The 22,958-nt window shown below is 42.5% G+C and overlaps 1 protein-coding gene across 1 annotated transcript; it reads left to right on the forward strand.

Annotated features, from left to right (window-relative positions):
• Positions 1-1,086: 1,086 nt before the first annotated feature.
• Positions 1,087-21,945, forward strand: LOC102044068 (rod cGMP-specific 3',5'-cyclic phosphodiesterase subunit beta). Its single transcript, XM_005423595.1, has 22 exons — positions 1,087-1,796; positions 3,693-3,845; positions 4,179-4,268; positions 6,542-6,682; positions 7,801-7,875; positions 7,966-8,030; positions 9,001-9,067; positions 9,214-9,261; positions 9,471-9,620; positions 10,613-10,756; positions 11,327-11,392; positions 11,940-12,086; positions 13,563-13,670; positions 14,473-14,582; positions 15,588-15,675; positions 16,247-16,347; positions 17,743-17,850; positions 18,545-18,608; positions 19,366-19,440; positions 20,249-20,332; positions 20,613-20,769; positions 21,887-21,945. Exons 1-22 carry the CDS (start codon positions 1,386-1,388, stop codon positions 21,943-21,945), a joined length of 2,511 nt encoding a protein of 836 aa, XP_005423652.1. The 5' UTR covers positions 1,087-1,385.
• The last annotated feature ends 1,013 nt before the right edge of the window (positions 21,946-22,958 follow it).

Genomic DNA, 22,958 nt, shown 5'->3' on the forward strand with positions numbered 1-22,958 from the left:
TCCAAAAAGGCTTCATGCACCCCATGCTGAAGGTCTGGAGCAGCCCCCACCATGCCAGATCTAAGCAGGTCCTCGTTCCTCTGCTAGAACATTGCTGTGGAAGGCAGTGTGGCACACATCACCTCCTCCAAGTCTTCTTGGGCAATAATTCTATTCTAATATCCTGGCTGAGAATTACCACAACAAGCCACCTTCCTCCCAGGCTGGGTTGGACCACTCCTGGGAGAAGTGACAATATTCATAGACACAGGCAGCCTGAGCCCTTAGACCCTCACTTCTTGAGCAGGTGAGTGTTGCTTATTTTCCAGCAATGGAGCAGATGGGATTCACCCTTGTTCTCCAGTAATGAAACCTCCTGTGCGTTGTTGAATTCTTATGAAGTAGCACTTGCCTCTCAGCATCACACTGACCCAAACCTGCTGTTTGCAGTGTTGTGGCTTCATTGATGTGAAACAACTCCTTCTCCTCACACCCATAATTGTCCCCCTTTCTCCACTGCTAGTAATGAGGGAAACTTTTCTACCTTCCCAGATTGCTTGCGTTTTGTTTGGTGCTTGGTTTTCATTTTGTCTGCAGGGCTTCCCACCTCTCCTCAGGCTGCTTCAATTCAGCAACCCCAAACAGAAGCTCTCCAGGTTCCTTCCTACATGGATGCCACTAAGAAGCATGTTTCCTGTTGTGGCTCTCACTAGCAAGAAGCAAATACCATAGACCTTGCCAGATCAGTACAAACCCTGGACTAAAGCATTCAGGATTGGTGCTTCCCTTAGAGAACAACCTTACAGGAGCTGCTATAGAGCTATGCAATAGTAGAGAGAGTCCTAAAAAAGCAGTAAATTTATTTTGGCCACTGACTTCTTTTGTGAAGAATGCATTTCCTACTATTGCTGGGAGCTGGGAGAGCAGAAATAATAAGATGGTCACCTTGTTAGCCAAGGATTAGGCCCAAGCAGTATATATTTAATTAGACTTTAAAGAGCTTATTTCAATGTTAGGAGATGCACTCCTTCCCCATTGCTGCTGCCTCAACGGAATTGTTTCAGTAAGTCTTCTGTTTATCAAGAGACAGGAGAGTATTTTCAGACATTGTGAGCACTCAGTTTTTGTTTGCAGTTAGATTAAGAAGAGGAAAGTTGACCCAAAGCTCTTGTAGAGCTCATCTAATCTCTTTGGTTGAGAAGATCTGTCCTCCCACAGACTCACCTTCAGCATTATAAAGGAATACATCTTCCTGATGACAAGCTCTCTTTGCAGGGATACCTCAAACTTGGTTAATCCAGAAGGAGCATCTTCTGTTTCAAAATTTTAAGAGACACATGAGAAATTAGAGTGCTGCTTGCACATCTTTGGACTACTACTTACCCACAAGGTCTGGGGCATTCACAATGAGCATTAGTGAAGACGATGTGGAGAAGTTTCTTGATGGCAACCCTGCTTTTGCCAAGCAGTATTTTGCGAAGAAACTAAAAACGGAGTCCTGGGATAACAATGAGAGTGAAATACTTTTTGAGTTGATCCAAGACATGCAAGAAAGCATCAACATGGAGAAAGTGGTTTTCAAGACTTTGAGAAGAATCAGGTCCCTTATTCATGCTGACCGCTGTAGTCTCTTCATGTACAGGCAGAGAAATGGCACACCTGAACTGGCAACAAGGCTTTTCAACATCCAGGAGGGAAGTACTCTGGAGGAATGCCTGGTGGCCCCAGACTGCGAGATTGTCTATCCACTGGACATAGGCATTGTGGGCCATGTTGCTCAGACCAAGAAAACCATGAACATCAAGGATGTCCGTGAGGTATGTTTGATTTATTTGTTATCTGGGTAGAAGAGAGGTTCACAGGGCTCAAGAGGCAGCAGCACACCACAGTGCTTGGTGAAAGCCCTTGTGATGTAACTGGAAAAAAGTAGCAAGCCTGAAAGTCTCTTCCAATTTAATTTATGGGGTGAGGTGAAACTAAGCACATTAATTACGCTAGATCTTAATGCCTGCAAACAGTGCACCGCTACACCTTGCCTAACTAAAAAAAAAATAAATCACATCTAGTCCAGCAGAAGAATGTGGCCAGATCTGCACTGAATGCACATGGAATTTTCCATGCAATTTTATATTCTATGAGTAAGTGGCAGAGACAGGAATTCTTTACAGTGAATCCAAAGAGGGTTTTCCATGACAAAAGAACTTGGAAAATATTTGCTGTGATGAAGGTTTAGCTAAGGGCATTCAGAGGCATCACTATGGAACAGTGGGAGTGGACCCCAGAGCAGTTAACTGCAAGCTGTGTATGGGCGATCTTCAGCAGCAGCAGCAAGAGACAATCTTAGACTAAAAAAACTCTTCCAGCAAAACTTGTGATCTGCAGTATCAGGAGGGATCTGAGGGATTTTAATGTTTTGTGTTTATGCTTTCATGACAGTTTATTCCACATACTTTTGGTTCGATCACGTAAACCTGGATGGCAGGAATAACAATCTGCTTGTTCTAATCATAGGTATAAAACTAAAATCCATGTGACCCAAATATGGCATTTGGGATTACTCCATCTACTGTTTGCTAGCTACAATGAGACCATCTGTTTATTCATTCATTTGTTGCTCAGTGCAGGCATATCTCAACCCTTCAGCAAATCTTTCCTTGTCTTCCATAGAACACACTGAGACACAGTTTTGGTTCTGCAGCCTGGGTACTTTTTTGCTGGGCATATTGTTGGTGTTGGGGGAAGCATCAGAATGTGACTTAAATTTTAAAGTTTTTTAATTTCTGACATTTCTCCAAATACAGGAGAGGATTTCAGGTCTGTAAGCCAAGTGCTGCACTCCAATTCTGGTGCTTTTAGACATTGTCATAATACAATTCCTTTGAAGAAGACCCAGAGACTAAATGCTTGGTCTAGCTCATTTGGCAGAAAAGGCCAACAATAGGGAATGTATGGGGATAAGATTCATTAGGGAGTGATCATTTTTTATGGTGCAACCTTCTGAATATGATCAGAGTTGTGTGGCTTTTTCTAACCCAAACAGAATGACTTATAGATGACAATTTATTCACCTGAGCAGGGAGAATATCTTTGGTCAGCAAGACCACGCCTGCACTCCCCCATGGCAGGTGATGATGGTATCAATAAGGCCCTGTGCAGGTGAAGTGATTTGCCATCTGCTTGCCCTGGACTATTCTTTCTCCTCTTTTTAAGAGAAACTAGGGGTAGATGCTGCAGGCTGACGACAAGCTTCATTGTAAAAGTAGAAGAAAAATGAGGATGTGTAAACTTGCCATTGAGTGCACTGGTTTATACCCTGTTACTATGCAGTGCTACCTGGCTCTACCCACTCTGCAGTGCTAACAAAATGTCAGAGGGAAGGATGGAGGAGGTACCATGAAGAATGCCATTGATCTGAGAATAACCAGTGGAGAGCCCCCTTGTTCTGAGTTTGACATGTTAAAGCTTATGATTGGCAAGACCTTCACAGAAAGTTAAAAGTGCACTTTGAAAGTTGCAGTTAAAAGCCACATCCTCTGCTCTTGATATTAGCTTTATCATCTGTACATGGACTGGTTTTCTGCTAACTCATTTCTTTTCCTTAGTAATTTTTCAGTAAAACTTTCTTTAGGCAGCTTACTTTAAGGGGCTGTGCTTGGACTTGGTTTCAAGACATGTTGTGAAAAATGCTTATTTGTAAATTCTCTATTAAACAGTGTGCCCAGTTCAGCCCATTTGTTGATGAGCTCACTGACTACACCACCAAAAACATCCTTGCGACACCCATCTTGAATGGCAAAGACTTGGTTGCTGTCATTGTGGCTATAAATAAGTTGAATGGTCCACACTTCACCAGCTCTGATGAAACAGTAAGTGGTCAGTAGCTGAATTCCTATCAAAGAGCTTTGCTTTTGTTGTGTAACAGAGATCCTTTTACCCTAGTGATGCCTGCTTTAGTGAAACTCCACTGGTGTGAGTTTCCCTTAAGGGCACTCACACACTCATAGAAGAGGCTTATAATGAGAATGTTTATCTCAGATCTTTCAGGGAAGGTACAGTGGGATAAGCCTCATGTCATGGCAATGCAAAGCAAAGCATATATCCTGGGAAATTACCCTGATGCTTCTAAAGCAGTATTATGAAATACAGTACACATGAATTTGCTACGGCATTCAATTCAATTTCACAATTTGCCTTTTCAGCTTTTCCTGAAGTATCTGAATTTTGCATCCTTGAACTTGAAAATTTATCACTTGAGTTATCTTCACAACTGTGAGACTCGAAGAGGCCAGGTAAGAGTGAAAATGCAGATTGGCTATCTCAAAATCAAATTAATTCATTCTTCTGATTTAAAGGGTGAATCTGATCTTCTTCAGATATTTGTCCCTGAAGAGCAGAAATAAAGAGATGCCCCCAACTGCTTTCAGATAGTGCTTCTTTCCCAGAGTCCTTCGTTACTCTCTCTTTCTTCTGCTATTGGCAAAACTGTAGGACCTCATGCAGTGGCGCCAGTTCCAGCAGGACTGACCTCTAGGTGTTTTGTTTAGTTGAGGCTGTGAAGCACTCTTGGATCATTTCATCATTTCAGATAGCAGCATCCAGAGACTTTCTGAAACTCTTAAGAATGTGGTGTTTTTTCCCCCCATCTGCTCATGAAAAGTGCTACTGAATTTCCTCTTAGAGCCAGTAAAATTGTTGTCATATGCATGTTGTATTGGCCTCCATCAGTAGAAAAGAACATATATTAGGGGTTTAGGATATTCTGGATTGAAATTCTGGTATCGTACTTCCCCATTAGTTGGGTTACAGTAGGACTGTCAGATTTATTGGCATGGATGTGAATCCTCGCAATCACTTTCTGCAGCAGGCAGTAGTTGTCACTCAGGAGGATGTGGAATTGCATCTGTGCTTCGTGGCAGCCACGCTCTATTCTCCAATGGGATTGCCATGGAGAGAGAATAAATGCCTATCTCAGCAAAATGGATGCAGAATGAAAGTTAATTTATACTTTCTAATTAATTTATTATGCTTTGCCTAATTTTTTCATTTATCAAAAACATGAATGATGGTCCAGTAATACCAGCAATGATGAACAGTTAACTAAGGTAGAACTAGCAAAGGTTTTTCTGTGGAGAGTTTAGCAGTAGGACCAGTCAGGATAAGAAAGGAGCTAGAAGATAAAGTGGAGGCCCATAAGGTGAAGGCCTAGTGCTTCTGGTCTGGGACTGGACCCAGGAGTCCTGTGCTCGTATATTACTGCTGTCTGAGGAGGTGCCACACAGAGGGAGAAGAGCAAGAAGGAGATGCGATGCAGGACACACTGCTCTAGTTCTGCCAATAGCTCAATTATCCAACCTCTGATTAATATAGGTCTTCAGGGCTGTGTGGAAGTCATTATAGTTCATTGTGTTAGAATTTAAAGTACTGAAGTACAGAGTGAGCAAATTACATTCCTCAAAAGTGGTCTAGGATTTTAATATTGCAAATCCCAACAGCAAAGAGTGGGTGATACTGTGGGTAAAATGGCTTGTGCAAAGACAGGTCGGTCTGCTTGTGCTCAGATACTGTGCAAAAGTCCTATTAGAATACCACATAATAATTTTTTACCAACTTCTTTGCATCAGTCCTTAGATATATTTCAGCTGTTTCTCTCACTCCTTCTTACTGGGCTTGTGGCTTTCAGTACTTATTGCATGCTGTGAAGTGCCAAAAAGCGAAACTGCTGCTCGTGTTTATCTAATGGTTGGTGCAACAACACCACTCTTCTGTTGAGGGATACCAACACTGAACTCAGACTTCATACAAGTGGCAGAGTTGTCCCAGTTTATGGATTAAAAACAGAGACCAGTGCAGCTCAGAATTGCTAAAAAAAATCTACTAGTGTCCAGTGAAGAGGTGAGATGCACTTTTCCCAGTTGTGGCCAAGTAACAGTATTTCTTCTTCAAAGCACAGGTCCAGTCTGCTTCAAGTTGCGTGCTCCAGAAGCATGGCTCCTCATATGTCCTGGGCTCAGAGAGCCAGACACATACCTGGGATACAGGCACACATGCATTAACTAAGCTAAGCAAGAGTGTAGATGACTTCCTTACCATTTTAGGGCAGTATTTGTGTAACCTCTGCTTTTACAAATAAAAAAGCCCAATAGCAACAGCTTTCTTAAAGCTGTTACCTTCTGTAGAATGTACCAGAAGATGGGGAAAAGCATCATAGGCTGTTGCACAAAACAGCTGTTCAAACACTTCGAGGAAAGTGTTAACTCATATATTTCAAACACCAGCCTCTGGTATTTGCAATGCTTTTGGTGTTAACTGGTTTTGGATGCAACATTTTACTAATGGATATAAAATTTAAGTGGGGACAGCTCTTTGCCTGACACTGCGACCTTTTTTATGCTATATTGGTAACATTTGACTCCTACACAACACTGTGATGACCTGACTCCTTCTCCCTAGCAATTCCCAGTGCGAACAAGCGGGTAGTTTTCCTGCACTTTTCAGGAACCCTAACCCAACAAGTCCATCTCTCCAAGAAAGGCTGTGCTTATGTTTTGATTATATCCTGCAGGTGCTGTTGTGGTCAGCTAATAAGGTTTTTGAGGAACTGACGGACATTGAGAGGCAGTTCCACAAGGCTTTTTACACGGTGAGGGCATACCTGAACTGTGACCGATACTCAGTCGGTCTCCTGGACATGACAAAGCAGAAGGTGAGTGTGCACATGTGTGCTATGCATTTTTCTGCTTGCTGTTATCCACTGAGGGGTGATGCAGGCAGATAAGGTTTACTGAGGCAGTAAAAGTGCGAGCCTTCCTACTTTTCTTGGCATTTTTTTACTGTGCAAACATTAAGATAATGGCTTAATGAAATCAGAGGAAAGGGGAAGAGCTTATCACTGAAATGGGAGAGTTGGAGGCTGGGAAGAGGTGTCTGACTTTGGCAATCCTGATCAAAGGCTGCAGTACAAACAAAACCTCACAAAGTCTGTGGGCATCAGAAGTATAGTGAGACACCTGTGGAACCATCAGCAAACAAGGGCCTATTTATACACAGCACACACTTGCCTGGAGTGGCATGAGATCTGGAGAAACCTGAGGTTTCAATATTAGCAGAGAAAAGAGCTAGGCCATATCACAGAGTGACTTGTGACCAAACAGCCACCTTCCTCAAGGACTCATTCATGCTCATGATATCCAGGTTTTTAGATGAAATTTGGTTTCATGAAAACAGGCTGATAGAATCGAAGTTACCTCTGATTTGGTCTGATGGTTTGCACCTTTGGCGAACTTTATGTGGGGGTTACACAGCATACTTGCCAGTGGAGCCCTCTTTGTCCCATGGCTAGGCTGTCTTGTTGACAGAGCTCTTGCAGCCTATTGTCTTGTGAAGAGGTATGTTAAAAGATCCTGTGTAAGACACTTTGATCAATATTATAATGTAGCATAAGAAGAAAACCCAAAGTAAGTATTTAGCTTCTTTAATCTGGCAAATAGTAGGTCAGGCAATAGTCACACTTTGGAAAATTAAGAACACAAAAACATTATTGAAGCAGTTTGCTCTGAGTACAGCCAGTACTCACTGTTCACTGAATGAATCAGCGCTCTGTGTATAGGCAGTGTATGGTAACATGCAGCCCTATAAATGACCTGACACGTCCAGATTCGGATATCTGGGTATTATTCTGCTGCCTAGTATTGAATTAATTTTATTATTTCATGCCTTGTTTACACAACACCGAAATCAGCATGGTAGAGCAATGGTTACATTGAGGTTTGAGACAGAATGCACTTTTCTACTCTAAACATATGTTTTTAATTTTAAAACCAGGAGTTTTTTGACCTGTGGCCAGTCCTGTTGGGAGAAGTACCTCCCTACTCAGGACCTCGAACCCCGGATGGCAGGGTATGTGAAAACAAGATTTCTTTAACTCTCTCCTTCCTAGATGGATTGCCTCACCACTCATTTTAACACCACTCTTTTTTTCACTTGTAGGAAATAGTCTTTTACAAGGTCATCGATTACATATTACATGGAAAAGAAGACATTAAAGTCATCCCGTAAGTGCCCAGTCCCTGAATGCTAGGTACTGACACAGGCTGTAGCTGAAAACAAGGTTCCCCATGTTTTAAATACAGCCATGTGGAGAAATGTAAAGGACTGATAGAGGATTGAGAGTCACAATGTAAGTTGGTGCTTCAACTCACATTTCTGCAGGATAAAGATTTCCTCAAGGGCATTGGGATCCTGACTTGGAACTTAGGGTCCAAAATTCACTGCAACCAGTGATTCTTTTCAGATGGAGAAGTGAGCTGCCTTGATTGCCTGCAGTTTTCCGGTGTCCTTGCCAGGTAGAGGCATCACTCTCCTCCAGGCCTTCCCCGTGTCTGTGGCTGGGCCTCATCCAGGATGCTTTGTGCTGAGGTTTCCTTGCTTTTCTCCACTCCTTCTATCACTGACCCCATCTTAAGGCTACCTCTGGCCTTTTCTCCCATCCTGACACATTGGGACTCCCTCTTTCTAAGAACTGCTCTCTCCTCTTGCCACTGAATTTTTCAGAGGAGCCTTGGGCAGCTTGGGCAAATCTGACATAAGAGAGGTTTTCCCCAGCTCTGGTAACACTGCTTTACACTAGAGTATGTGCTGCAAAAAAGGTCCCCATTTCTTGGGTACAGCAGTGCTCGAAGTTCAGGCTGGCAGGCATCCTTAGCCAGGAATCTCCTTTTATCTTTCTCTGTGTTGAAAGTCTGAGGCATGGCCTTCACTTCTAGGAATGAATTTTTATAAAATATCTGCAAACCAATATTTTATCAGTTGTTTTGTTTTGAATCCTTGAAGGGAAGTTATTTACTTATGTGGAAAATTTTTGCTTGTGCATGTGGATCCTTTGAAAGTAACAGAACCATTTATGGACTGGAGGTTCCAGGTCTAAACCTGGATTATACAATCAGCGGAATGCACTTTGGTTCCATGATCTGTTTTCAGTAAACATGTACCTTTAATTTCCCTTATACATTTTTCTTTCATTAGAAATCCTACCCCAGATCACTGGGCACTAGTTACTGGACTGCCAACCTATGTGGCTGAAAGTGGATTTGTAAGTACTTAATCTGGGATTCCTCAAGTCTTTCTGACATGAATAATACTCATGCTGTTTTCTCAGCAATTCAGTCCTTTGTTTGGACAGTTAAACTTCTCATTGTAATACTTTTGTAATACTTTTTCTTCTGTGTGATCCCCTAGATTTGCAACATTATGAACGCTGCTGCAGATGAGATGTTTAACTTTCAGGTATTGTGAAAACTTCCAATTCTATCAAGGATTCAACTTTATAACTTTATTTTTTTGCAAAAAATGTAATATAGAGTCAATCTTAGGCATATAAATACTTCCTTTGCTTGTAGTCTGAATGTAAAACTGGAGTGCTCATGTATTTGCATGAGCACAATACGTAAAACATATTAAGTTCATGATGTCTCTCTGCTTGCTGTTGCTTCAAGGAAGGTCCTCTAGATGAATCAGGATGGACTATCAAAAACGTTCTCTCCATGCCAATTGTGAATAAAAGGGAAGAAATTGTTGGTGTTGTCACATTTTATAACAGAAAAGATGGGAAACCATTTGATGAACAGGATGAAACCCTCATGGAGGTATAGTGCCTTGCTGGAAGAAATTCATATAGTTGAAGAGGTCACTATTTTTCCATGTACACCTGCAAAGCATCCCGGGTGTTATGCAGATAAGTGGGTATCTTTGTTGCTTAGAGAGGTGTTATGCATCAGCTTGAACATTGTGAAGGCAACTGTTTGACATACTGGGGGAGTTTGGTATGAGAAACCCGACTACGTTCTTGTGATTTTTTTCAGCATTCTTGGATTGTACTCCTAGCCATGAGCATCTGCTGTGTGCCAACACAACCATTCTGACCTGTATTCACACACCTGCCAGCTGGCTCTTGCTGGCTGGGCAAGTCCCATGAAAAATGACACAGAAATTGTCTATACAGCTAGGATAAAAAGGGAGGCCAGCTATTAAAACTACCAACAGTGATTAAAGATCTTGCTCCTTAGAAATGTTCCTATGCTAGTTTCAATGAAATATAAATATTTAGCTCTTGGACCCTGTTATCAATCAAGACATTTCCTGAAACAGACTTTTCTTATCAAACAAAAAGACCATGGGGAAAAAAATCAGTTTGAATTGGCCACTGGACAGCAAACAAGTTGAAAGTGAGCACAGGATGTAAGTAAATACATGTGAAAGGTGATGAGGTCCCTTTGCTCTCCTTTGATGCGAGAGCTCCTGATCTGCTGTCACTACTGCAACAGAAACATTTCCACAGGTGTGGAGACACCTCCAGAAACACAGAAATAATTTTCTGTCCTCTGAACTCGACAGAGGGTCCTTCAACCGCCACAGAATCGACACTCTCAAGGCCTGGGCAGATTCAACAGCAGCGGAGCTGCTTTGCTGAGGAGCAAGTCACAGATGGGAGCAAAGATGTGGTTGCTCATTGCTAGAATTTTGGACAAAGTCCAGCCTGTGTTTCTTTAAAAATGTATCACATAGTGTCATATTTCTGTGTCTTTGAGGAGCAGATGTTATGGTTATTTCTCTGTTTCCTTCTCTTCCCCTTACCAAGTCCTTGACACAGTTCCTGGGCTGGTCTGTACTCAACACAGACACGTATGATAAGATGAACAAATTGGAGAACCGTAAGGACATTGCTCAGGACATGGTGCTCTACCACGTGAAATGTGACAAGGATGAAATCCAGGAAATTCTGGTAATGCCTCGCAATGTGGAGCTCACACCCAAGCGTACTGGCCTGGCCCACGGCCTGTGGCACAGACACAGGTTTCCCACTTCACAGAGATGCTTCCAGCCACCACGATGTGGGGGCAGCACCTGGGCCCTAGTAACTGCACAGGGGCAGAATGAGTCTTTCTTTTTGTTCTGTGGTCTGCCCTCCTCCCTGGCACACTGTGCCACTGTGCTCTTTCTAACTTCCTCAACAAAGCCAGCCTTGGAGGTGCTACTCAGGGCAGGGCTGTAGGAGTGGAACAGAAACTGATTTATTCCTCAAAACCTCCTCTGTGCTGAGGATGTGAAGTTAGAGGACCCAGCTGTGACATTGGCTCTTGGGGGACATTTGCAAGTGAGGGAAACACAAAACAAAATCAAGGAGGGGGAGAACACTACCAGGAAAAATGTGTTGAAAGACAAGAAATTGAAGTAAGGTCCAGGAAAGAAGCCCAATTTGGATATGAGAGCTGCCCTAGATTACCACAAAGCTGCCCAGTGAAAAGTCCAGGGGGGTTCAGTTGTCTCCTTAACACACCCCTGCTTTTTGCAGCCAACACGAGAAAAGCTGGGGAAGGAGCCAAGTGAGTGTGACGAAGAGGAGCTGGCAAGCATTCTGGTAAGAGCAATGCACTGCTGGAAAGAACAGCCCTGGCAAGCAAATACTGCCTGCATAGACGTAGTGAAAAGTTCCCAGTGTTGGCATGGTGTTACCTGGCAAAGGGTGAAGGTGCAGCATACCCTGCCCTCGTTTGCTGCCTGAGTTTGAGATTATCATTAGTAAGTGTCAGCACGTGCCTCCCACAGCTCCTGGGGAGTCCCTGCTCTCTGCCTCTTTATCTCAAGGGCTTCAAAGTCCATCTGGAAACACAACAGCCACCTTGGCTTGTTTTTCAGTGTAATTAAGGAGGGCTGTAATTCTTCTCCCATTTTGAGTCTCCAAGCTATATTAAATCAAATGCTTTTCAGGAAACAAACCATGTTTCCTGCACAAAACTGCCCTCCCTCTTCTTCCAATAATGGGGTTATCATGAAAAGCTTCATTTCAGTCTATTTATGTGCTATATTCCAAAAGAAAAGTAGTGTCAGACTGATACCTTTTTATTCAGCAAAGCTTAGTAATGACATAACCAGCACAGCAATAAACCAGCCCACCTCTCTTACAGAAAGAAGAACTCCCGGGGCCCACTAAGTTCGAAATCTATGAGTTCAGGTTCTCTGATTTTGACTGCACTGAGCTAGAGCTGGTGAAGTGTGGCATTCAGATGTACTACGAGCTTGGCGTGGTGAAAAAGTTCCAGATCCCACAGGAGGTATGAGCTGCCAAAAGCTAGTACATCTCCTGTCTTGGCTGTACTCACCCATGTTGCAGCTGGCACTGAGGTCCCCGTGTGTGCCCAGCACAGAACAGCCACAGGACTGGGCTCACGGGGGCTTGCAGGGAGGGGATCGTGCGTCCTGAGCCCCCTCACCCCGCTGAGGCCAGGGAACGCCCTCTCATGTGGGATTGGAGCATATCTTCTGCTCTCTTCTGCTCCTCACTGCCTGCCACAGATATGGTTTGCCATGAGGTCTATATGGGTGAGTGGTGCGTTCTGCAAAACGCTGCTTGCACGTTCTGTATCCAATGCCGCTCACAGCCGCAGTGTGAAAACACAGCTCCCGGGCACGACACGGGGAGCGCCTACCTGTCTGCCCCTTCCCCTTGACAGAGCACGTAACCTGCAGCTTTCAGCCAAGATACGCTGAAACACACTCTGGCAAACCCCTTTGTTGTTCATCCCCATGCAAACATGGATGCGCCTTCATTTGGCGCAGCTGGCACCAACCTGTCGACAGGAATGGTGTGATCCCCTGGGAACAAGGACCACATGAACCCTGACTCGCCAACTCGCGACTTTTGCGGTTCAAAACCCTGTAGGAATTGCGAAACTGGCATTTCAGCAGCCCTGCTTCTTCCGAGGGGATTTCTCAGCACATCGTGCGAAGTCGATTTCCATCTATCGGGATGTGGGGGTAACTGCAGGAAGAGTTTTCACCCTGGAAAGGCAGGATGGCGATCGGGAGGGAAGTAAATGGGAATTACCTCTGTGCTTCTTACATGCAGAATGCCAGGGTCAAAAATATTAAATATATCTACTCCGGAACAACTAACCTCTGGAAGAGGTGTGAATAGCAGTGATTCTTATATTTGAGATTTTAAGAAATGAATACTCATTAATAAATAATTGGCTCTTTAATGAGAAAACTGCATTGCTACAAGAGAGAGTACACATGGAGAAGTAGACTGCAGAGGAAAGAACAGTGATATAAACGTCATTCTCCTCTACATCTATGGATCCATATCTCTTGAAGGGAGACATGAATATTAATAAGTCACAAGAAAAGGGACAAAACTTATAAGTGATAACCTAGATAAACAGAGTAAAATCAATACATTCACAAACAGTAAGATGAAATCGCCTTTCCTCCAGGTGGTGCTGATTCTTGTTTAACCCAGAGGCATCTCTGTGATTTTATATTAAAAAAAAAAAAAAAAAGAAAAAAAGAGAGAGGGAGAGAGAAATATTAGAAATCAGCTATATTTCAGTGTCCACTTTTGCTCTCTACTAGGCTTTACTCTATTGCCAGAGTAGCCTGATGATATATGAACCTTCTGATCCCTTTCTGGGCCTACCTCTGTAGAACGGGTTTGAACTTCATCCATGATTTCTGTACATGACCCTTATTGCAAGATGAACAGGCAGCAGCTTCATTACCCACACTAACATCCTCTTCCCCACTGGCAGGTTCTGGTAAGGTTTGTGTACTCTGTCAGCAAAGGCTACCGGAAGATAACTTACCACAACTGGCGTCATGGCTTCAATGTTGCACAGACCATGTTCACACTCCTGATGGTAAGGTAGCACCCCCCTGGTTAATTTTGTGGCACAGCTTTATTTGCAGCAGGTCTTCTGTCTGAGAAATATGCAGGGCTCCCTTTGAACCCTGGTGCAGGAAAATGTTTTGTCACTCCTGGCACAGACCCTGCTAAATGAGGTCTGCATCTGCCTGACGGGACAGTCACTGCATTGCACATGAAGGAAGCTTTGGTCAATATTGGCCAGTGAATGGAGAGCTTTAGTTTTCATACATACAGATGTGCGTGGTGTTGAATAGATTCCAGATTAAATCCTTCTGCAGAGTAGATGAGAGAGACTACAGGACTTCCACTCCGCCAGTAGATTCTGACAGTAAGAGCCAGACTGAAGTCAGTTGGTTGGGATGGACACAAACTCATGCTTTCCATTTCCATCCAGAACAGACACAGGTGTGGACAATCTTTTGGATGCTTCACAACCACATTGCCCAGAAGACGCAGAGCCTTTTCACAGAGTACTTTGTGTTCAGTGACTGGGAGGGGTGCTTATTAAAGCCTGGGTGAATCCTGGGGCCAAGGCTTCTATAGCACTGGGTAGCCAAGCCTCCACATGTGCATCAAACACATAAACAGTACAGATGCACCTGCCTGTGTCTGAACTTTTTGTTTCCAGCTGATTCCCCGTTTTAACCTAAGTCAGCCGTGTACTGCGTTTCAGTTCACAAATATTTTCAGTTCTCCTGGACTGTCCCAGGACATCCCCAGCACAGAGCAGTCACCGCTCAGTACCTTTTCCCATCAGAGATGTTAACATATGGAATACAAATTTTCTCCCTCAGACTGGCAAACTGAAGCGTTACTACACGGACCTCGAAGCCCTTGCAATGGTAACTGCAGCTCTGTGCCATGACATTGATCACAGGGGAACCAACAACCTCTACCAAATGAAGTAAGCATTTTCTTACCACTTCAAACCATTTTCTGTTGCTTTTTCTTGGAGTGGAATCAGGCTGTGATCACACCCAACTCCAGTACAGCTCTGTTTAACACACAAGGGTGACAACCTTCTTTTGCAAGAAAAAAGCCTTGCTTTTCAGCTTGCTGCAGTGTTTGGGCTTATGCTTTGGCCAGTGGGGACAATTTGCCATGCTCTCTGGGGCTTTCTTAACCTCCTAGCTAACCTCCCTTAGTTAAAGCAGAAGTCTACATTACCATTACAGTGTGGAACAGGTCTAGAGCAGGCACTCAGTATCCTGAGCATTACAGCAGACTATTTAGGATGCCAACAGAACCTTCCTGAACGTAAGATGAAAAATTTTTGCTATATCTATGGAGAAAGCGCCATGTTTGGCGTTGCCCTCACTACCTACAGAAACAAAGCGCCTATGAGAATATTGCTCTCAGTAGGTAGTCATTAGCTACATATAAACTATTGCATAATTTCGTTGCCTACTCAAGGCTCTGATGCTCACTTAAATGAGTCAGATCACAGCTCTTCTGCAATGCTTGCTGCCTATACCTTCTTATATATCCTGGAGCTTTGGAAAAACATTAAATAAAGTTGATCTGTGTTTTTGATAGAAGAGGGCCTTGCTTTTCAGCCAGGTGTCCAAGGATTGCAGGTTTTTCTGTTCCTATTACCAGATATCAATATGTAGTTATTCAGGAATTAAACAAACATACTAAGCTGAGTAATTACACTGCAGTCATAAACAATATTTGCAGTGAAATTTGTAGTTGGAAAACTATTTTTCACAGTGTCTAAAGAGTTATAAGCAATGTCACAGGAGTCTTTTATTAGACTGAAGTCATTACTTATTAAAAAGTTCAACTCATAAGCCTTCTTAAAAAAATTGATCTTATATGTGTGACAGAAATGAAATGCAAAATTACACACTTATTTTCATTTTTAAGTGCTGCACTAATATCTTCAATTTTTCCTTTGTACAAACAGATCTCAAAATCCTTTAGCTAAACTTCATGGATCCTCTATTTTAGAGAGACATCACCTGGAATTCGGAAAATTCTTGCTCTCTGAGGAGGTTGGTAATGAACTGCAATACAAGGGCACGAATAATTTCCTTTTACTGAAGTTTTTCATTAACAACAGAGTTGTCAGCACAAGGCCTTTCTCTGGATTGGATGCTGAGAAACTGCATCCTTTCCATCCTTGAATGCCTCATTTCCAAAGGACTCTATGCCTACCCAGGACTAAAGCACATAGGCTTCCTAAATGCATGTCTTGGTTTCTTCAGCAGCCACATTTTTATCCCTATAGGAACATGTTAAATACAGTGTTGCTCTCCTGTAAGCCCCTCTGATAGGGCCAAGGCTGAAATATTCCCACAGCTAACTTTTAATTTCAGGCAAATTTGCAGTGGAGTCAGGGGATGGGGTTTGGGTAGGCACTGTGTAACAACCTTCCCCTGTTCAGTGAATTAAAGGGGAAGCGGCACTTGGCATGATGTACGGGCTCACACGCCTTGCACACAAGAGGAGCAAATTGAGCTATTGAAAGAAAAAAATGTGACCATATTTGGGAAAGGGAGGTGGCCAGGAACTCATAACAGCATAGAGCTTGGATTTTTCAATGCCCTGTCCTTTGCTTTTCAGTCACTGAATATATGTCAGAACCTCAACCGCAGGCAGCATGAGCATGTGATTCACCTGATGGAAATTGCCATTATAGCCACAGACCTGGCACTCTACTTCAAGTAAGTCAGTCATGCACACCCTCTGTGAAAGGCAGAAAGCAGCTGGCACTTTACAGAGACCAGATGTGATACTTTGCTCTGAAAGACCCTGCCAGTGCAACCGTTCTCTTAACAGGCAGTGGCTCTGGGAGACTGCCTTTAATACTCACCTCAGACCTGGGGGGAGAACTCAAATAATTCAAAAGAATTTTGAACTTCTACTCAATTAAATCATATACATGCCCCAACAAGGCTGGGCTATTTGATCCCCTATAGGAAGAAATGTCAAGATTTGGTTTGGTTTTACTCACCTAGCATTTCAGATCTGAAAATACTCATAAATGACAAACGGACTGGCCAGGACTGTACGAACTTCTCTGTGACAGCAGAATGACGCAAGTAACAAGTAGTTTATTGTAGGTGAATGTCCAGCTCATAGTCTATTCCACACACAAGGGCCTAAAAAGCCAAAATCTTGGAGAAGTGCCTGCTTTCTAGGACATGAGGCTGAAAGTCAATGACATAAAACTTCCTAATTAGCAAGGAGCTTTCAAAATGTGCTTTCAAAATATAGTGTCAAGACCAGAGACTGCTTCTGTGTTTTGCACTGCAGTATAATTACACAAAATTTAAACAGTCCAAAAAAGAGGAATATGAGGGAGGCTGGAATACCCAGAACACTTACTTTGGAGATACAATACCTGTATGGTACCATCATCTATCTGTATACCACCGCTTCCTCACCACTTGGGAACAAACTAGTCCTTGCCCTTCTTGGTCCATGAACTGCAAGCAAAGGCTTGGCTGAGCTAAGACACAGGATTATTGATGATAGAACACATACACAAGTCACTTTGTGGTATGGCCTAACTCTTTTCTCTGCCAATATTGAAACCTCAGATTTCTCCAGATCTCATGCCACTCCAGTCAAGGGTGTATTGTGTATAAACCATTACTCAGAATTTCCTATATACATTTAGATTATATAAATAAGGTTAACAAAGCCTGACTAAGTACATAAAGCCAGGTAGCTTTAAAAATACTCCAGCTAGCTCTAGGTTTCTGCAGTTTGCTTCACATGTAAGGAAGAAGATTTATTTTACTGCAAACAAAGGTGTAAGCATTTCTCAGCTAACATAACTTGCAGTAGCTTGTACTTTCAAAGACCTGCTCATACCTCACCACTATACTCATCTTAAAGGCATTTGCAACAGTTAAGGGAGCAGATGATGGTGCTTGGTTTTGTTGGGACATAAGAGTCAGGACAGCAACTACTGGGAACCCTTCTGGCAGAGTTGTCAATACCAGGATCAGCCACCTGTTTTTGACATATTTGTTTCTTTGTTTCATAGATTTTCATAGATTTTTCTTTTGTTTTCTTTTTTTTTTTTAACCCTTCCTCCCCACCCCCCAAAGAAAGCGGACGATGTTTCAAAAGATCGTTGATGAGTCTAAGACGTATGACAGTGCGACTGCCTGGACCGAGTATCTGTCTCTGGAGACAACAAAGAAAGAGGTTGTCATGTGAGTAATTGTCTCTGGGGAAAGGGTAGTGATGTGGACACCAGGTGGGAGCTCCAGGATATGCTTTTGCTGCAAAGTCAGCAAGTGATACATTACTGGCTACTCAGATTTGATCTTCTGGAGAAGCAGGGAAAATACAGGGGAAAAAAAGCTTAAAGTGGTTCTTCATCCAAATAAGTGTCCTGTTGGTCATATACTCCCATGGAGATTCAGGATCCCTTCTGGCTATATACTTCTACCACATCACCCTGAAGGCCACAAACAGAGACATCCAATCCATTAGCTGCTCTTCCCAGTGGCAGCTAGCCTGAGTTGCACGATGCTCCTGCTTTGACCAGACAGAAACTTTGCAGGATGCCCTGCACTGTGGTGAAGCATTCTCAGCACCTCACTGCAGACTGCACTGCTACACACCCGTGGGGGAGCCAAAGGTGCTACTCCCAAGTCAAGGAGTTCAGTCCAGCAATCACTAAAGCAGCAAATATTTTACCTCCAGAAGCAAGTAGTTTCCCATCATAATTCCATTTTAATCAAAAGAGCAGCCTTTGATGAGTGTCCCAGTCAGAACCAAGGCTGTTACAGCAACACATCTATTAGTTCGGAAGAGACCATGGGATACCTGATACAGTACTGGGGTATGAGGGTCCTGAGCCTGAAAAAGTAGGGAATAAATTAATTTCTTACCTGTTCTTAGGGCCATGATGATGACTGCCTGTGACTTGTCAGCTATCACAAAGCCTTGGGAAGTCCAGAGTAAGGTAAGGTGCTTGATATCCTGAAGGATTTCTGTAGGTTACACTTCAAAGTAATGCAATTTCTAAGCTACCTAGAAGCTAAATCAAAGTCTCCTACCAAAAAAGGAATAGCTGTTGTTTTGATGAATTAACCAATCTTCCAGGTTGTAGTTGTGAGTTCTGTACAAAATTCATGATTGCAAAAAAAAAAAATCCCAACAAAACAAAAAAGAAAACAAATCCCTCAGTTACATAGATTTTTAGGTAACAGTGAGTTTTTTTACATGTAATATATGCATTGGCTTTATTATAGCAATACCTACCTGCAATTTGCTCAGTTGTTTGATTTCCTTACGAGTTCATTCCTGAACTGTACTTGAGCAATTGCTAAATAATAAACACTAGATTTTGAAGGAGGGTAAAAGAAATAAAACCTACCTTCCTGTTCAGCTTGAAGAAAGGACAACAGGAAGAAAAGAAAAATAGACACCCATAAGGTGACCAGTAGGCAAATCCTCACGGGGAATACATTGGAAATATTTCTCAATAGATGAGCAGTGGCCTAATGAGATGCAGTGCAATATGACTGTTTAGCTGTCACGAGACAGGTGAAATCCTGTTGCCACAGCTGCCCTTCCCAGGACGAGGAGTGAGGCTGTGGTTGGACAAGAAGAAACAGAAGGATAAGAAGTGAGATTTGATTCAGAATGGAGACATGAAGTGCATCAAGTTATGGGGCTGAAGTTGGTGCTAACTTTTTTTTCCCTCTGTGTCAATGTAGGTAGCTCTCCTGGTAGCAGCTGAGTTCTGGGAGCAAGGAGATTTGGAAATAAGCGTCCTTCAGCAACAGCCCATTGTAAGTAACATGCAAGAACCAGGCAGTTCAATTCTGACAGCAAGTCTCAGCACAAGCAGCGCTGCCCTGAGTGCTCTGTGTCTGCCTGAAATCACAGTGCTTGCCAAAATCCTTTAGAAAAGTATGTTCTGAGATAGTGAAGAGCATCCCTGACAGTGACAAGTGCCTCTTGTCCAGCTATCCAAATAGTTGGGTTCAGTGGCTTTGAAGCATCAAGGGGTGATTCACCCTGGAGATTTTTGTGTAGGTCCCCTACAGAAAAAATTAATAACTAAATAGACAAGTCACAGAAGAAAGAAGAGTTTCTAATAAAGAGAAAAACTGCAAACACAGACTTCACAGAGTCATAGAATTATTGGTAAATGGAAGGGCATTTCTAACATTTTTTTAAATAAATAAATTTGACATTGAAAGAGGCAGGAGTAATTCCTGTAAGTGTTCTCCACCTGTCTGGTTTGGGGATTTTTAAAGCAGACTTTTATGCACCCTCTCTACCCACAGTGACATCACAAATTATATAGTAATCAACAAGATCTTGTAAAAATATAATTTCCACAAGGGAAAAATTTGTTCTCCTCCACATCCATGGACACTTGAATTGCAGTCTAAAATTTCTGCTAAAATGGCAATGGAAATGAGCCCTCTTCCTTCCTCTGCAGTTGAGGAGGAGGGCTGTGATGGATGGTCTTTAGGACAGCATGACAGAACTGCCAGGCTGACAGAAGAAGGCAGTTTTGGGGAGAAAATAGAGGTGTGTTTTTCAATTAAGTGTTCTCATAAACCATGGTGAATTTGTGTCCTCCCACAGCCGATGATGGACCGAAGGAAAGCTGCTGAACTTCCAAAGCTTCAAGTGGGTTTCATTGACTTTGTGTGTACATTTGTCTATAAGGTAAGCAAAGTGCACCCTTACACACCCCACCCTTATCAACAGGGGTTCAAATCCCAGCTGACTGAGTCCTGGTGCAGCAGCACCACTCTTGGGGAGAGGGACAGGTACACAAGTGAAAATCTGCCCTTTCCTGAGGCATTGCAACAGGGTGCCTCTTTCTGCCATTGATGCTTTCTGCAAAGCATCAGCTTTGGGTGTGGGGTGTCAGGATCTATCTTGGGGTATGATGGACAAGTATTCCCTCTGCACTGCATTGCACTGAGAGGTGTGTTTTGATTAGGAGTTTTCCCGTTTCCATGAGGAAATTCAGCCTATGCTTGATGGGCTGCTGAACAACAGAAATGAGTGGAAGACCCGTGCTGATGAGTATGATGCAAAAGTTAAAGCACTGGAGGAAGAGAAGAAAAAAGAGGAAGAGAGAATGGCTGCAAAGAGAGGTCAGAAAAAGTAATCAGCTTTTCATTCCTAACTCAAAAACGTGCTTAGGAACACTCACAGATTACAGCAAGTTTTGCTGACACGGCAGAGTAAGATTGGCTCCACTGGCAAGGCTGAAGGCAACTGGTCTTCAAACCTGATACTATGACAGGTTGTCAAGAAGGCCACCAGTTTAAAATCTCAAACACTATTATCTGAGAAACTAGTGAGAACACATTCAGCATAAATTCCCATGCAGCTGGGGAAAGCAGAATGTCATGTACTGTCCATGGAAAATAGCAGGTAAATATCCCTTTGGCTGACCTGCTGTCCCACAGGTCATAAAGTAGAAGCTAAGAAAAGCATGAAAAGTTAAAACAAGGTCCTAAATATTCCTAGAAGAACATTTAAGAAACAGTGGTTCATCTCATCACATTTCTAGCCCAGATTAGGTACTGCCTAGAAGCAAACAGTAGTGGCAGTGACCAGTAGCAATTTATTTTGGTTGAAGATGGTTTTCTTCTTCTGTGGGCCCAGCCTGGGCAGTAATGAAAGCCATCAGCAGTAGTGGGTACTGGTTGAAAGTTTTTCTGATAGCCTGAGGATTTGTTTGACTCTCAAAAGGGCAGAAGCAGAAGGTTCTCCTGACCTATCCCAAATGTCTGATCAAATACCTGCCACGACTGGGTGCCTTCACTCCACAGAGACTCTATCTGAACTCTTCTTTTGTTCTAAACTGGACCAAAATTCCAACAGCCCATTGTGTGGACATTGCTCAAATGACACAGTTCAGAAATTATTAGAGCTGTCTAGATGTTTTATCTCAGTTTGATTCACAGTAGTTAACTTAAAATAGCAAAAGGAAGTGTTTTAACTATGATCTAGAAAATATCTGAAGAATTATTTACTGAATAAGTAATTGATATTCAAGCAAGGAAAATTTCTACTAACTCTGCAATACTCTTTCCAAGCAGCCTTACATGTACAATCACTTTGCACAGCAGACAGCTCTATATAGGGTGCTATAGGTATATGACCTAAGCTAATCATTTGATAAAAGTTCTAAAATCTTCTGCAATGACTGAGAAGGAAATTTATGACTGTGTGTCTAATTCTATGTTTCTTTTTATATGACAGGTGAAATAACCTGTAATGGAGGAACAGCTCCAGCTTCCAAAACTTGTAGCATACTTTAGACCTATTCTCACTGAAATATATGCCACACAAAATGAGAACACCCATTTAAAAACAACAACAAGAACAACAACAAAATCCCAAAACTAAACAACAACAACAAAAACCCAAACACCCCTAAACCCCCGAAAAGAAAAAAAAAAAAAGAAAAAAAAAATCATGGTGTACAAATACATTCCTGATTGGACTATTCTGATAATTTATTAGGCTTGTGACCAACCAGGGAAGGGCTAGATCTTGTTTGCCTTAATTGCATCTCTTCCTGATGGTAGGGAGCCAGTTCCGTCTTGTCTCCTGTCCTCCATTTAACACATCTGATGTCAGATGTCATGTGACAAGTCAAGACAACATTTGGCCCAACAAATCAGGTTGTAAGGTTATGGAAGAGCATTTTTCCTGCACTGAAACACTTCTTATCCCAAAGCTGATGGGGATAGTCCTGCTCCATACAACCTCATGAGACTGACAGTGAATGCAACCATAGCCTGCACAGTGCGAAAAATGAAAAAGAGATAAAGTTATCATATCTAAGTCTGTATCTGTCAGGACATCAGAAGAAAACCTGAGGGTAAGGATAAAGCATGAAAACTGGCCACAGTAAACCTTTGAACTCCTCTAAAAGATTATGATTCCATTTAAATCCAAGAAATGCTCTGACAGATTATACATCTGCATTCACTTCAAGAATCTGGATAGGTTGCTATCCCAAAGCATGGAGCTATTCATGCAACACACAGTAGCTGCCTTCTCCAGGAGCAGGATCCACATTGTATACTAATTGAATCTTCATTCCTTCATGAATCGTTTTAAGAAGACAGTGTTATCATTACCCATTACAGTTCCTCTTACAATTAGCCAAGCAACCTGAGTTGTGAGATCTCATAAATTTGTCTGTTTTGCCTCATAATACTGTTACTTAAACAATTAATCAGAACTAACTGTCTTCCTTTCCTCCTCCAGCTCTGAGATATCTTGTTTTTAGATAACATGCCAGACTTGTGATTCTTATTTCAGA

Source organism: Geospiza fortis, unplaced genomic scaffold (assembly GCF_000277835.1).
Source record: "Geospiza fortis unplaced genomic scaffold, GeoFor_1.0 scaffold167, whole genome shotgun sequence".
Classification (NCBI taxonomy): Eukaryota; Metazoa; Chordata; class Aves; order Passeriformes; family Thraupidae; genus Geospiza; species Geospiza fortis.

Excerpts from the sequence above, each read along its gene's own strand:
- LOC102044068 (XM_005423595.1), top strand. The coding sequence starts at position 1,386 with ATGAGCATTAGTGAAGACGATGTGGAGAAGTTTCTTGATGGCAACCCT. Across the intron at positions 1,797-3,692 it reads ACATCAAGGATGTCCGTGAG|TGTGCCCAGTTCAGCCCATT; the intron begins GTATGTTTGATT and ends TCTATTAAACAG. Across the intron at positions 15,676-16,246 it reads AATTCTTGCTCTCTGAGGAG|TCACTGAATATATGTCAGAA; the intron begins GTTGGTAATGAA and ends TTTGCTTTTCAG.